General features: G+C 67.7%; 1 protein-coding gene across 1 annotated transcript in view; it reads right to left on the bottom strand.

Annotated features, from left to right (window-relative positions):
• The window catches only part of SND1 (staphylococcal nuclease and tudor domain containing 1), an 80,190-nt gene extending 75,454 nt beyond the window's left edge, over window positions 1-4,736 (bottom strand). The window contains exons 1-2 of the mRNA XM_059847681.1: window positions 4,574-4,736; window positions 374-523 (exon numbers count right to left, since the gene is read on the bottom strand). Of these exons, the coding sequence (XP_059703664.1) occupies window positions 374-523; window positions 4,574-4,648 (225 nt within the window). The 5' untranslated portion in view covers window positions 4,649-4,736. The remainder of the gene's footprint in view (window positions 1-373; window positions 524-4,573) is intronic.
• Between the last annotated feature and the right edge of the window lie 8,537 nt (window positions 4,737-13,273).

Genomic DNA, 13,273 nt, shown 5'->3' with positions numbered 1-13,273 from the left:
TGCCCCAAAACTCCCCCCATGTGCCCCAAACCATCCTCTTGTGTCCCAAACTCTGCCATGTGCCCCAAACCTCCCCCCATGTGCCCCAAACCATCCTCTTGTGTCCCAAACTCTGCCATGTGCCCCAAACCATCCTCTTGTGCCCCAAAACTCCCCCCATGTGCCCCAAACCATCCTCTTGTGTCCCAAACTCTGCCATGTGCCCCAAACCTCCCCCCATGTGCCCCAAACCATCCTCTCACGTGCCCCAAACTCTGCCATGTGCCCCAAGCCACCCCGCGGTGCCCCCACAGCACCGTGCCAAGTGCAGAGGGGCAAAGAAGAAGACTCCCCCGCGGCCGCGGGGTCAGAGCCGAGTGTCGCCGTCCCTCACCTCGTCGGGGGTGTCCCTGCTGTCGGGCTGGCTGGCGTTGGCCCGCCGTGCCAGGTTCCCCGCGCGGATGTTGCTGAGGTTGATCTGGCGCTCCGGGGGCGGCCCCCCGCGGGGCTGGCCCCGCACGATGATGGCACAGCCCGACAGCACCTGCGGGGACAGCGCGCTCAGCGGGGACAGCGGGGGACACCAGGGGACACCGGGGGACAGCGGGGGACAGCGGGGGACAGCGGGGGACAGCGGGGGACAGCGGGCTCAGCAGGGAGAGCGGGGTCAGCGGGGCTCAGTGAGGACAGTGGGGACACTGGGCTCAGCGGGGACAGTGGGGACAGCAAGCAGCCCAGGAACACCGGGGTCAGCAGGGGTCAGTGGGGACAGCAGGGTCAGTGGGGTCAGCGGGGTCAGCGGGGACAGTGGGGACAGCAGGCAGCCCCAGGAACACCGGGGTCAGCGGGGATCCCCAGGCACGGCGGGGAGTGGGGACAGGAAGGTGACGCTGACAGGACACACACAATTCCAGGGACAGAATTCCAGGGACGTGTCCTGCCCTGGCAGGGCTTGGGAACTCTGCAGCACTGAGTGCCACAGGCCTGGGGAGCCAGGAGCTGCCCCAGCTGGAGATGGGACAGAATCCATGTCCTGGGCTGAGCCCAGTGGGCAGCAGGGCAGGGGGGATCCTGCCCCTGTGCCCCCTCAGGTGAGACCCCACCTGCAGAGCTGCCCCAGCCCTGGGGACACAGCAGCAGCACCTGGAGCTGCTGGAGAGAGCCCAGAGGAGGCCCCGGAGCTGCTCCAGGGCTGGAGCCCCTCAGTGCCCAGGGATCCAGGCTGGGAGAGCTGGGGGTGCTCACCTGGAGAGGAGAAGGCTCCAGGGAGAGCTCAGAGGCAGGGCCTGGAGGGGCTCCAGGAGAGCTGCAGAGGGACTGGGGACAAGGCCTGCAGGGACAGGACACAGGGAATGGCTCCCACTGCCAGAGGGCAGGCATGGATGGGATCTGGGCAATGAGGAATTCCTGCCTGGGCTGGAACTGCCAGAGCAGCTGGGGCTGCCCCTGCATCCCTGGCAGTGCCCAAGGCCAGGCTGGACACTGGGGCTGGAGCAGCCTGGGACAGTGGGAGGTGTCCTTGCCATGGCAGGGGTGGCACTGGAGGGGCTCTGGGGTCCCTCAGAGCTCAGCACACTCACACACAGGGTCATCTCTGTGCACACAGAACACCAAGGAGGATTTGGAAAATCGGGATTTTACACTGGGTGGATGAGCCCAGCCACAGCTTTGGCTCCGAGAGCCCCAGGCTGGGCACTGCCAGCCCAATCCCCTCTCCAGGGTTCCCTCACACCCACAGCCACATTCCCCAGGTCCTGCAGCAGGGCTGGGCTCTGGGCCAGTGTGCTGGGATCTCCCTGTTCCCAGGGAACTCCCTGTTCCCAAGGTTCTCCCTGACCCTGAGGATCCCCCAGTTCCCAAGGGTCACAGCATATGTCACCGTTGAGACAGCCACGACACACAGAGTGTCACCCTACAACCTCAGAAGGCTTCACCCCACACAGGGTAACCCCACACCACTTGAGAAGGCTGCAGGCGTCTGCCCTGTTGTTCTCTGCCCACCCTTTTATGCCCTCAGGTTCATGCAGTGCACCTGTGTGCCCTCTGCTCCCGGGGCACACCTGGGCACTCCATGGCTCGTTGCTGTCAGTGCTGCTCACCTGCTTCTCACAGCTGCAGCGCTGGGGATGGGCTGGGGCAGCCCCACTCCCCATCCCCTCACACTACACCCAAGGATCTCCCTGTCCCCACTCCCAGCTCTCTGATCCAGCCTCGGGTCGGTTCCAGTGCCTGCCCCGGGGATTTCCCCACCCCCCGAAATCCCCACGGATGCTCGCAGGGATCCCAACCCCCTCCAGCTCTGTCCCATCACCAGAGCCAGCCCAGCCCCGTGCCCAGGACACCAAACCCCTCAGGATGAGCCCCCAGAGCCCACCCCGAGGCTCAGGGTGCCCCTGCACCCCCTGGAGCCTCAGCAGAGCCACCGGGAACTGCGGCCGAGCCGCACGCGGAGCGAGCCCAGCAAAGGCTCTGTGCTTAAGGCTTAGAGGTTTCATGGCTGTAATTAACCCTAATCTTTAATTTATAGGGCACGGGGAGGCCAGAGGATGCTGGAGCTGCTCTGCTCAATGCCCAGCACGAGCCCTGGATCCCGGGGTGGGGTCCTTGGCGGAGCTGCCCCACGTTCCAGGGTCAGTGCAGTGCTCTGGGGGGATATTTCATCCTGGCTCCTGCTCCCTGTGGCCCTGCCCACGGAGTGGCCACACGCCCGCATGGCTGTTGGGATCCCAGCTGGAGAACTGCTCCAGGGATGGCAATAGAACCAGCAGACAGGTGTCACTGTCCCACCTGGCCAGCAAGAGTCACCCCAGGGCCCATCTGTCCCACTGAGGGCTCCATCAGAGAAATTTGGGCTTAAACCAGGCTTAATCCAGCCTGGAAACAGCACAGACACACGGGGTGCACAGACCCATCTCGTGCTGCCAAGGTGGCTCCGGAGCTCCGAAATCCCACGGGCACATCCAGAATCCAGAGCTGCCCCTGTGGGGCACTAAGGGTTAAAAATCCTGACAGGAGTGGGAGGAAAATTCCTGCTCTTCATCCCCATCCTGCTGCCAAACTCCTGCTCTCAAACCTCGTAGTCTCGCTGTGATTCCAGTGAGCTGCACTGTGATTGCAACAGGAAGGTGCAAAACCCCCAAAACCTCAGAGCTGTGAGGGAGCCACAGCCGAGCACGTGGCTGGCACCACAGAGAGCCAGGGACCCCCTCTCCCACAGGGATTTTGGGCTGCCTGGCCTGGAAGGGGACCACAGAGCACATTCTGGGCTATGGGACGCAGGCACAGCTGCCTCCCAGCCAGCAGACCCCAAAATTCTCCCCAAAATCTGCTGTGGATCCACGCCCCCGTGGATGGATCGGGCGGGCACAGGCAGCCAGGGGAGGGTTTCCTGAGCATCCCAAAATCTGCAGGTAGGGCAGGAGCCAGGGCAGGGTGGCAGCAGCAGATCCCCCTGTCACCAGTGACACACGGCACAGGGATGGTGCCAGAGCAGACCTGCAATGTCCCCAAAGCCCCGGTGTCCCCAAAGCCCCGGTGTCTGACCACAGACCCCCAGTGTCCACCCCCAGATTCAGAGTCCAGCCTCAGATGCCAGTGCCCATCCCAAACCTTCGGGATCCATCCCTAGATCCCTGCCATGCATCCCCAGACTTGCAGGGTCCATCCTGTGGCGTCCCCAGCCCTGTCCCCAGCACGGCCACAGGCTCGGGGCGGCAGTGACAGCCGGGAACAGGTCTCACTGCGGAGGCAGCAGTGGGTGAAGGGGTCAGCCGAGACCCCCGGATCCACCCGGACTCGGGCACGGCAATCTGGGGGCTTGGAGGCACGGCAGGGAACGGGCTGGGGCGGGACAGGACCAGGAGGGGACACGGGATGGGGACACGGGACGGGGACACGGCGCCCGGGACTGAACCCGACCTTCGCTCTGGCGGGCCCCGCTGCCGGCACACGTGGGGCCCTGGCGCGGGGACTGGGACCCTTCCCGGGGACCCCGGAGCGGCCGGGGGACCCCATCCCCGCGCTGTCCCGTGGGGACCCGACCGGGGCTCGGGGATCCCGTCCCGCCGCCCCGCCCCGCCCCGGGGATGCCCCGGGAGGGGCAGCGAGCGGAGCACGTGCGGCACCCCCGGGACGGCCCCGCTGCCGGCGGCCCCGCGAGGCCGCTGCTCCGCGACCCCTCGGGGCTCCGGGACCGGCAGCGGAGCGGGACCACCGGCTCCGGCCCCGGGACCCAAAGCTCCTCCTGCCCCGTCCCAGCAGCCCGGACGGCACCGGGAGCGCGCAGTGCCCGGTGCCGGGGCGGCGTAGGGGAGCCGGGCTGCAGGGGGATCCCAGGGTGCAGCGAGAGGTGCCGGGCAGCGGGCGGTAACGGATCAGCAACTGCCGCCGGACGGGGCCCGGGAGCACCGGACGGGCTGCACCGGGCAGGGGGAGCCGGGCACCGGGCGGGGAGCGGACAGGCTCCCGGTTACCGGGAAGGGAGGAGGGCAGCGGAGCGGGGCCCCGGGCCCCGGAGGAGTCTGCGGGAGATGGGGGTCTCCGGTCACCGGCGAGGCGCGGGGTCGGTGCGGGGAGCGGCGGGCACAGCCCTTACCATCTTGACGATGCCGCGCTGGACGACGGGCGGCGGCGCGGAGCCGCCCTGGCCGGGGTTGGCCGCAGAGGCCATGGCGGGGCCGGGCGGGCGGAGAGGCCGGGCCGGGTCGGGCCGGGCCGGGCACGGGCGGCGGGAGCGCGGCGGGGCCCGGGGCGAGCGCGGAAGGGACTGAGGGGCGGGGCCTGAGCAGAGGGAGGGGCGCGGCCTCCGCGCGGCTCCGCCCCTCCCGCGCGGCCGGCGGCCAACGGGCGGCCGCTCCCGCCGCGCGCACCGCCCCGCCCCGGCGCGCCTCGGCCAATGGCGGCGCGGTGCTGGTGACGTCACGCCCCTCGCGGCCCCGCCCAGCCCGGCGCGCGGGAGGGGGCGGGACTTCCGGGGCGCGCGGCGCCAGGGACACGTCGGCAAAGGCCGCCCGCGCGCACACGTGGCCTCGCGCCGCGCCGGGGGCGGGGCCGCGCCGGGACACGCCCCTCTTCGTCATCGAGGGGTGGGGCTTGGTAGGGACACACCTCTTTTCGTCAGTGGCGCGCGCCAACCCCGGGGCCGGGCCGGGGTGGGTCGGGGGTCGCCGCAAGGGCGACCCCCGACCCACCCCGGCCCACCTCGGCCCGGCCCCGCCCCGGTGTTGGAGGGGACCCCAGACCCAGCCCGACCCAGCCCCGGGATTGGAGGGGACCCCAGCACGGCCCCAGGGGAGCTGGGACCCCCGGGACACTCCCACAGGAGCCGGGGGTCCCCCAGTGCAGCCCCGGTGGGGTCCCCCTGCACTCTGTGCGGCCCCTCCGTGACACCCCCACTAATACCCCCGGGCCACCGGAGCCTCCCGCTGCCAGCCCGGACCCCGCGGGTTTGGGGGAAAAAGGGGGAGAATGGGGCACGCACCTCTGGCTGGTTTGGGGGCGGTGGCAGGGACGGCCCCGCTGCCCGGGGGTCGCTTCCCTCTGCACCCGCACCCCAAAACCCCCCCTTGCCCACGGACACGGCACCCTGTCGGGACCACCCGCGTCCTGCCGGGGCACCGGGGACAGCGGCGCTGCTGGGCCGGGTGGCCTCGAGCAGCCGAGGTCACCCATGGTCACCGCGTCCGGATGGGGACACCCGCGGTCCGGACACAGCCCCGGGATGTCCTCCCTCAGGGGACCCCGGCACTGCCCGCCCCTCCGGGGGTCCCTCCCGTCCCTGAGTGACCCCAGTTACCCCAGCCCCCAGCGGGGAAAACCCTCCCGCCGTGTCCCGTACCACCGGCTGGGGTCCTCCGGACAAGCTCCCGCCCCTCGGGAGGCGCTCGGGATGCTCCCGGTGCCGCTCCCGGTGTCACCTCTACCGGCCCCGAGCGGAGCCGTGTCACTCGTGGGTGACAGGGGACATTGGCGCGGCCACGGAGGGAATCCAGGGACCGGGAACGGAGCGGCCCCGGTGCCGCACACCGGGCTGGGAGAGGCCCCGTGTCCCGCGGGTGAAGCCCCCGAGTGTGGGACGCACCTGGGGGCGATTGGGGCGCACCTGGGAGGGATCAGAGCCCACGGGAATCCGCCCGGCCGGCGTCTCCCGCTGGGCGCAGCGCATTTTCCCACCCTATGATATTTTTATCCCCGTGTTCCCGAAGTTTTCCCACGTGTGCTCTCTCCGGGGTTTGTCTCCACGCGCAGGTCCCGGTGCAGCCCCCGCCCCTTTCCCGGAGGGTCCCGGCGGTCCCGCTCCCGGAGTTTGCTGCACCGGCTGGGCCAGAGTCTCCCAGTCCATGAGGAATCCCCTTCCCACCCTCTCCCTACCTGCCACAACCTTCCACGCTTCTGACCTCCCTGCTCCAGCCTTTTTGATGGTAATTTATTAATTTCTTGGTTTTCTCCCCGTTTTTAATATTTAGCCCCTTTTCCGGGGCAGGAAATCTCTGCCCAAAAACCTGGAAAAGCAGCTCCGTTATCCTGATCCGTGGAATTTCTGGGCCTGCCATATCACTGTCCCATCTTGCACCTGCATTCCACCAGAAATGATGGGGAGGACACCTACAAGCCCCCAAATTGCCTCTTTTAGCCCGAATCCTGTAATAATAATCATTTTGATGGAAAAGAAAGTGAAATTGTAGGTGGGAACGTGGGGATAAATTCAGTTTTCTTGGTCGGCTGAGTCATCTGGGCTTTTAACTTCCACCCGTGCTTTCTGCAGGGGAATAATGGGATTTTCCAGGCATCCTGGTGCTCAGTGAGGAGCAGGGTGACCTTCTGCAGGGAGAAAGCCCAGACTGGTGCAGAACAGCCTTGGACGTGCAGACGGGAGCGACAGAGGGAGGGAAATCAGGGAATCCTGGAATGGGTGGGAAGGGACCCCAGAGCCCCACAGTGCCACCCCTGCCATGGCAGGGACACCTCCCACTGTCCCAGCCTGCTCCAGCCCCAGTGTCCAGCCTGGCCTTGGGCACTGCCAGGGATGGGAATGCTGAGTGGATCCCCTGGGAGCTGCACCTCATCCCTCTGCCCTCCCAGCCATCCCCAGAGCTGGCTCTGAGCTGGGATGAGGAGAGGGAACACCGGGAACTGGGTGTGGAGCCCCGGAACTGCCAGGTCTCCTGTGGGCAGGGATGGGAATTCCTAAACCTGTTTGTCCCACATCCGATTATCCCAGCGCCCACCCCTGTGTGCAGCCTGGGGGTGCCCTGGGACTGGGGGGACCCTGGGACCCGGTTCCTCTGAGCCACTGGCAGATGTTCCCTGTGGGATGGGGGCCCTGCCGCTCCTGCTCCCGCCAGTGCCACTCAGGGAATGCAGGCACTGAGCTCCAGACAAAGCCCCAGCAAGGAGCTGCGGTGCTTTGGCAGCTGTGCCTCGCTGTGGAAATCTCCTGGGGTAATGGCATTCCCTGATCTGCTCCCTCTGTGTCTGCTCCTCTCCCTCTGGGTCCCTGGTCCTGTGCCCCTCTGTGTCCCTGTTCCCATTCCTGTTCCACTTCATGTTCCCATTCCATTCCCTCCCTGTTCCTGTGCCACCCCATGTCCATGTTCCACCATTTCCCTGGTCCTGTGTCCCTCCACGTCCCTGTTCTATCCTATCCCTGTCCCTGTTCCCTTGTCCCTCCACGTCCCTGTTCTATCCTATCCCTGTCCCTGTTCCCTTGTCCCTCCATGTCCCTGTTTCATCCCCTCTGTGTCCATGTTCCATCCCATCCACATCCCTGTTCCACCTTTTTCATTTCCCTGGTCCCGTGTCCCTCCGCATCCCTGCTCCATCCTCTCTCTGTTCCTGTTCCCTTTTCCCTTCACGACCCTGTTCCCATTCCTGTTTTCCTCCATGTCCCCAGTCCTGTGTCCCTTCCTGTCCCTGTTCCTGTGCCACTCTGTGTCCCTGTTCCAGTGTCCCTCCCTGTTCCTGTGTCCATGTCCCTGTGCCACTCTGTCCCCATTCCCGTGTCCCTCCCTGTCCCTGTGTCTCTCCCTGTCCCCGTCCCCGTGTCCCTCCCTGTCCCCGTCCCCGTGTCCCTCCCTGTCCCTGTCCCCGTGTCCCTCCCTGTCCCCGTGTCCCTCCCTGTCCCCGTGTCCCTCCCTGTCCCCGTACCCCCCTGTCCCGTTCCCGGGCGGTGCTGCTGTCACTCCTCTGGCAGAGCAGGTCCCCTCCTTCCTCCCAGCTCCTCACCCACTGTCCCTGCAGGTCCCTGTCCCCTGTGTCCCTTCCCAGCTGCAGACCCCAGTCCCCGCACACCCCGTTCCTGGTGCCAGCCTGGCATGGGGACAGGGATTGCTGTCCCCGGCGCCAGCCGTGCTCCCGGGCGGGGAGGGCTCAGCCCCCCCTCCTGCAGGGACACCAGGGGGCACAGACGCTCTGGGCACGGCGGCTGGGACCAGGGACGGGGCAGTGCAGGGGAAAGCGACCCCCGGGCGGGGCAGCTCTGCCCAGAGCCACGGCCCGGGCTGCACGGGGCTCTCCCGGTGCCTCCCTCTGGAACAGCCCAGAGACGATGGGATGGGGATGGCATGGAAACGGGGACCAAGGTGGGCAATGGGATTGGGAATGGAGATGGAGATGGTCTGGGAGTGGAGGAGGAGGTGGGATGGAGGTAAAAGCAGAGATGGAGGCAGAGATGGAGATGAAGCAGAGGTGAAAGCAGAGGGGAAAATAAAAGGATACAAAGATGGAGATGGAGACTAAGACACGAATACGGAGGCAGAAGTGAAGGTGCAGATGAAAATGGAGCTGGATATAAAGGTGGTGGTGCTGGATCTGCTCAGTTGGATCCCTGTGCCCTGCAAACTCCCCGCAGAGCCGTGGGGACACCCCTCCCTGCTGAGCTGCTGCCATGAGCGCCTTTCCTGGGACACGACCTCCTTTGGGGAGCTCTGTGCTCCCCGCCACAGCCCCCGGTGTCCTCAACAGGGCCCTGATCCTGCCTGGGGACAGTGGGGACCGGGCTTTTTCCCTTTCCTCCCAGCTCCAGCTGGAGTGACCAGGCTCTGGCAGCAGGGGACACTCGGGTCCCCACCACCCCCCGCTGCGTGCTGGCATTCGCGGCCACCCGGGCAGAGGCACCGTGTGCCAGCTGCTGCCTGGGGGCAGCCCGGGGCACCCCGCCTTTCCAAGCGAAGCGTCCCCTGGCTATCCCTGGCGTGCTCAGCACCCTCAGAATCCCTGCAAAAGCTCTTCCCGAGGAGCAGGGCGGGGTCACAGAAGCACAAATGGCACGGTGGGTGCTGGATCTTCCCTCCGCCCCTCCAGAGCTCTGTCCCCACTTCTCCATGTCCCCAGATGTCTCCACCGCTCCACCTCTGCCTTTGCACCTCTCCAAGCTCCCTGATTACACATCCACACCTCTCCTTTCCCCCTCTCCATCATTCCACGTCTTCACACCTTCACCCCTCCACCTTTCCATGTCTCGATAATTCTGCCTCCATCTCTCCACCTCTCCAATTCTCCATCTCTCCATTTTAGCATTTCTCCACCTCTGCCTTTTCTCCTCTCCGTGTCCTTGTCTCCATGTCTCCCTCTCTCCACACTGTCACCTCTCCATGTCCCAACATCTGTCCCCCCCCCTCGTCCTCATCTCCTCCTCTCCTTCTCTCCCTTTCGCCACCTCTCCATCTGTCTCCACCTCTCCCGTGCCCACCTCTCCACTTCCCTGTCTCTTCCCGACTCTGTCCCTCCGCGTCTCCACCTCTCCATCTCTGCTCTCCACGTGTCCATCTCTCCACCTCCCCACATCTTCCCCTCTCCACATCTCCCCCGTCCCATCTCTGCCCCTCTCCCCGCTCTCCCCGCTCTCCTCCCCGCCTTTCCCCGGCCCGGTTTCCGGTGCCCGAGGCCGCAGCAGCCGCCGCGCCCGCGCCGCTCCAGGGACGCACGGCCCGGTGCCCGCCGCCGCCGCCTCCCCCCGGGCCCGCGGGGCTCCCCCGGCTCCCCGGGCGGCTTCGGGGGCTTCTCCCGCCGCCGGGGCACCGCGGGGCCGGCCGGGGAGTGGCGCGGAGCCGGCCGGGGCTGTGCGCACCGGAGCCCGGCGCGCCCGGTCCCAGCGCGCACAGCCCCGGGGGCAGCCCCGCCGCTCCGGGGCCGGCCCGGAGCCCCCCGCGCCGCCCCCCGCCCGGGCCCGGGGACACGGGGACAGGGACGGGCCCGGCCCCCCCGCCCCGCCGCCGAGCCCCGCGCCCCGCTCCCCGCGGCCGCGTTACGCACGGGGCTGGCCCGGCCCGGGGGCTCCTCCGGGGCTCCCCCACGGCCGGCGCGGAGCGGGGGTGTCCCGGGCGGCCGGTGCGGAGCGGGGGGACCCGGCCCTGGGTGCCGGCGCTCCCCTCGCCGCCGGGAGCCCGAGCCCGGCTCCGAGGTGCGGCACAGCCGGGGCGCCCCGGGGGCGGCGGGGGGGCGGCGCGGCGGCTCCCCGGGGGCCGGGGCCGGGCCCGGGCCCCGCAGGGCCGTGGTTAATATGTAATTCGGAGCATATGGTATTTTCCAAAGGCGGGCAGCAGTGCGGAGCCCGGGGGCCGGGGCCGGGGTGCAAATAACGCTGGATGACTCGCGGGGCCGGGCGCGGAGGGCCACGGTGATGGGCTCCTCGCTGGCTAATATTTGCTCTTCAAATATTTTACTTGAAAGGTTTACAACGTTGTTTTTTTTTTTAATCTTCCAAGAAGGGGCCATCTGTGCCGGCGCCTCGCCTGGAGCACACCGGGGAGTCCCCGCCGGGGCCCAGCCGCCACCCCGGGGGCCGCCTTCTATTTGTTCAGCACCCAAAATAAATTAAATCGATGTAATAAAAGCGAAGGTGGATTTATGATTGAATCCCATATGTCCCTGTTTGCTTTGCGGGAGAGACGCGGGAGCGAAGCCCCTCAGGGGGCTCCGCCGAGGGATCCCCGGGGATGCTCCGGGGCGCGGGGACGCGGCCGGGCCGTGCTGTCCGCCGGCCGCAGGTGCTGAAACACCGGCGCTCACCCGGCCCCGACTCTGTTCCCGGCCCGGGGGGCCCCGAGCGCCCCCGAAGCCGGACGGAGCCCCCCGGGCCGGGCGTGTGCTGGGCGCGGTCACATCGGGCCGCCCCTTCCTCCCCGTCCTCCTCTCCCTCCTGCGGTGACATCACGGCCCCTCTGCCGGCACTGAGCGCCCGCCCGGCTCCCGGGACGCTCGGGTCCAGCTCCCTCGAGGCTCCACAGGTACCTCCTTGCGCCGCTCCGGGCATTCCCGCTCTCCCGGGCGTCCTTCCCTGCGTGTGAAGGCTGCAGGAATTGGTGGCGAGCGGGCTTTGACCTGGAGAAGCTCTGGGGTCCCCGGGAGGTGCTGGCTCTGGCCCGTCCTCGCTGCTCCCCGCTGGCTCCTTGTCCCTGCGCCGCACAGGGACCGAGTTCATCCCGGCTCCAGGGCTCTTCGGCACCACCCCGGGGGCACCGAGGGCTCGCAGCTCGGCTTTCCCAGTGCTCCCAGCCTCCCCACAGGCTTTCCCTGGGGGAGAGAAATCCCTGTGTCACCTGCGGGCACGGCACGGGCCAAGGCAGGGAGCGCTGGGGGCTGCGCGGCCCTCGAGGGGACTCGTGCGCTGTTCCTCCTTCCCTCCCTGTCTCCCGGAGCAGCCTCCGCGCATCGCCCCGGGGCGGTCCATCCCTCTCCGAGCAGAGGCGGACGGGATGCGCCTCGGCTCTGCCGCTCACCTGCGGGAAACCTGCGGGCTTGTCCCTATTGTTGGATTTATTTGGCTTTTCCTGGATTTCCGAGGGTCGGTGTCGCCAAACTCCCTCGGGCTGTGCAGGGAAGAGGCGCGGTGGGATTTGGGGAATGTGGCAGGGAAAGCCCCACACTGGGGGTACTGGGAGGGTTTGGGGATGTTCCAGGTGAAACCCCGGGTGGACTGGGGGCTCTGGCAAGGCCGTGGGGGGAGCAGCAGCAGCCAGGCTCGGTGGCACCTCTGTGGCTCCGCTGCTGCTCAGGCAGGAGAGGCACAGGCACCGGTGTCCCTGTGAGAATCCTGCTGGGAAATCCTATGGAGCCAGGCTGGGAGGGCTGGGAGTGTCCAGCATGGAGACAGAAAGGATCCAGGGAGAGCTCAGAGCCCTTCCAGGGCCTGGAGGGGCTCCAGGAGAGCTGCAGAGGGACTGGGGACAAGGCCTGCAGGGACAGCACACAGGGAATGGCTCCCAGTGCCAGAGGGCAGGCATGGATGGGATCTTGGGAATTAGGAATTCCTGCCTGGGAGCGTGGTGGGCGTGGGGGATCCCTCCATTCCCTGTGTATGCCGGCACCCAGCTGGGGTGGGGTGGGCGTGGGGACCCCCTGTCCCCGTGGGGTGTCCAGGGGAGCTCAGCAGGCGCTGGGACGTGACTCAGCCGCGGCGGCTCCGTTCCGTGCCGGTGGCTGCTCAGTGCGGGCAGCACCGGCAGCATTCCCCGTGTCTCCCGAGCCTCTCCGGAGCCCTGTGACCTCTTTTTCGGGTCTTTATCCGCTGTGCCTGGAGCACAAGGACTTCCCAAGTTGTCTTCAACTGTTCCCATCCTCTGCTCCAAGATTCCTGCCCGTGTCCCTCCTCCTCGCAGCAGGGTCGTGGCTGAGCCCTGGACAGCGGCGCTGATTTATCCGGCCCCGCAGCATCCCCCGTCTCCCACGGGGACTTCCCAGGCACCCACAGCCCCGTGAAGCCTCTCCACGATGCAACACCGAGGTGAGGATCGCGGCGGCTCCTGGCGCGGGGTCGCGGCGTTCCCGGCGAGGGCCGGGGATGTGCCGTGCCACCATTCCCTGCTCCGGCACAAACGCGTCCGCCCACCCGCGGCTCCGCAGGGCCCTCCCGGCTCCCGGGGACATCCAGCCCCCTAGACTGTCACCTCCCTGCCCTTCCCAAATTCTACCCGTGCTCTTCCAGGGGGTGTTTTTCCTGATTCCTGGGGCCGGCGCCCCCATTCCCTGCCTGCACCCACCCCCAGCACCGAGCCCCACGTCCCTGCAAGCCCCAGCTCCCCCTGCCCAGCCCCTCCAGACCTCCTCAGCTCCACGGCTCCTGGTCCCTTTCCCGGTGCCGTGCTGGGAAGCCAGGAGGGCAGGACCGGCAGCCCCGGTCCCCCCCAGCCCTGTCCCCCTCCCCAGGGCCCAGCGGGGTGAACCAGCTCGGGGGGCTCTTCCTGAACGGCCGCCCCCTCCCCACGTGCAAGAGGCAGAGAATCATCGCGCTGGCGGCGAGCGGCGCCCGCAGCTCCGACATCTCCCGCAGCCTCAAGGTGCGCCCGGCCCGGGGCTG

Source organism: Haemorhous mexicanus, chromosome 5 (genome assembly GCF_027477595.1).
Source record: "Haemorhous mexicanus isolate bHaeMex1 chromosome 5, bHaeMex1.pri, whole genome shotgun sequence".
NCBI classification, from domain to species: Eukaryota; Metazoa; Chordata; class Aves; order Passeriformes; family Fringillidae; genus Haemorhous; species Haemorhous mexicanus.
Note: the sequence above shows the minus strand (reverse complement) of the source record. Positions and strands in the feature narration are given on the sequence as shown.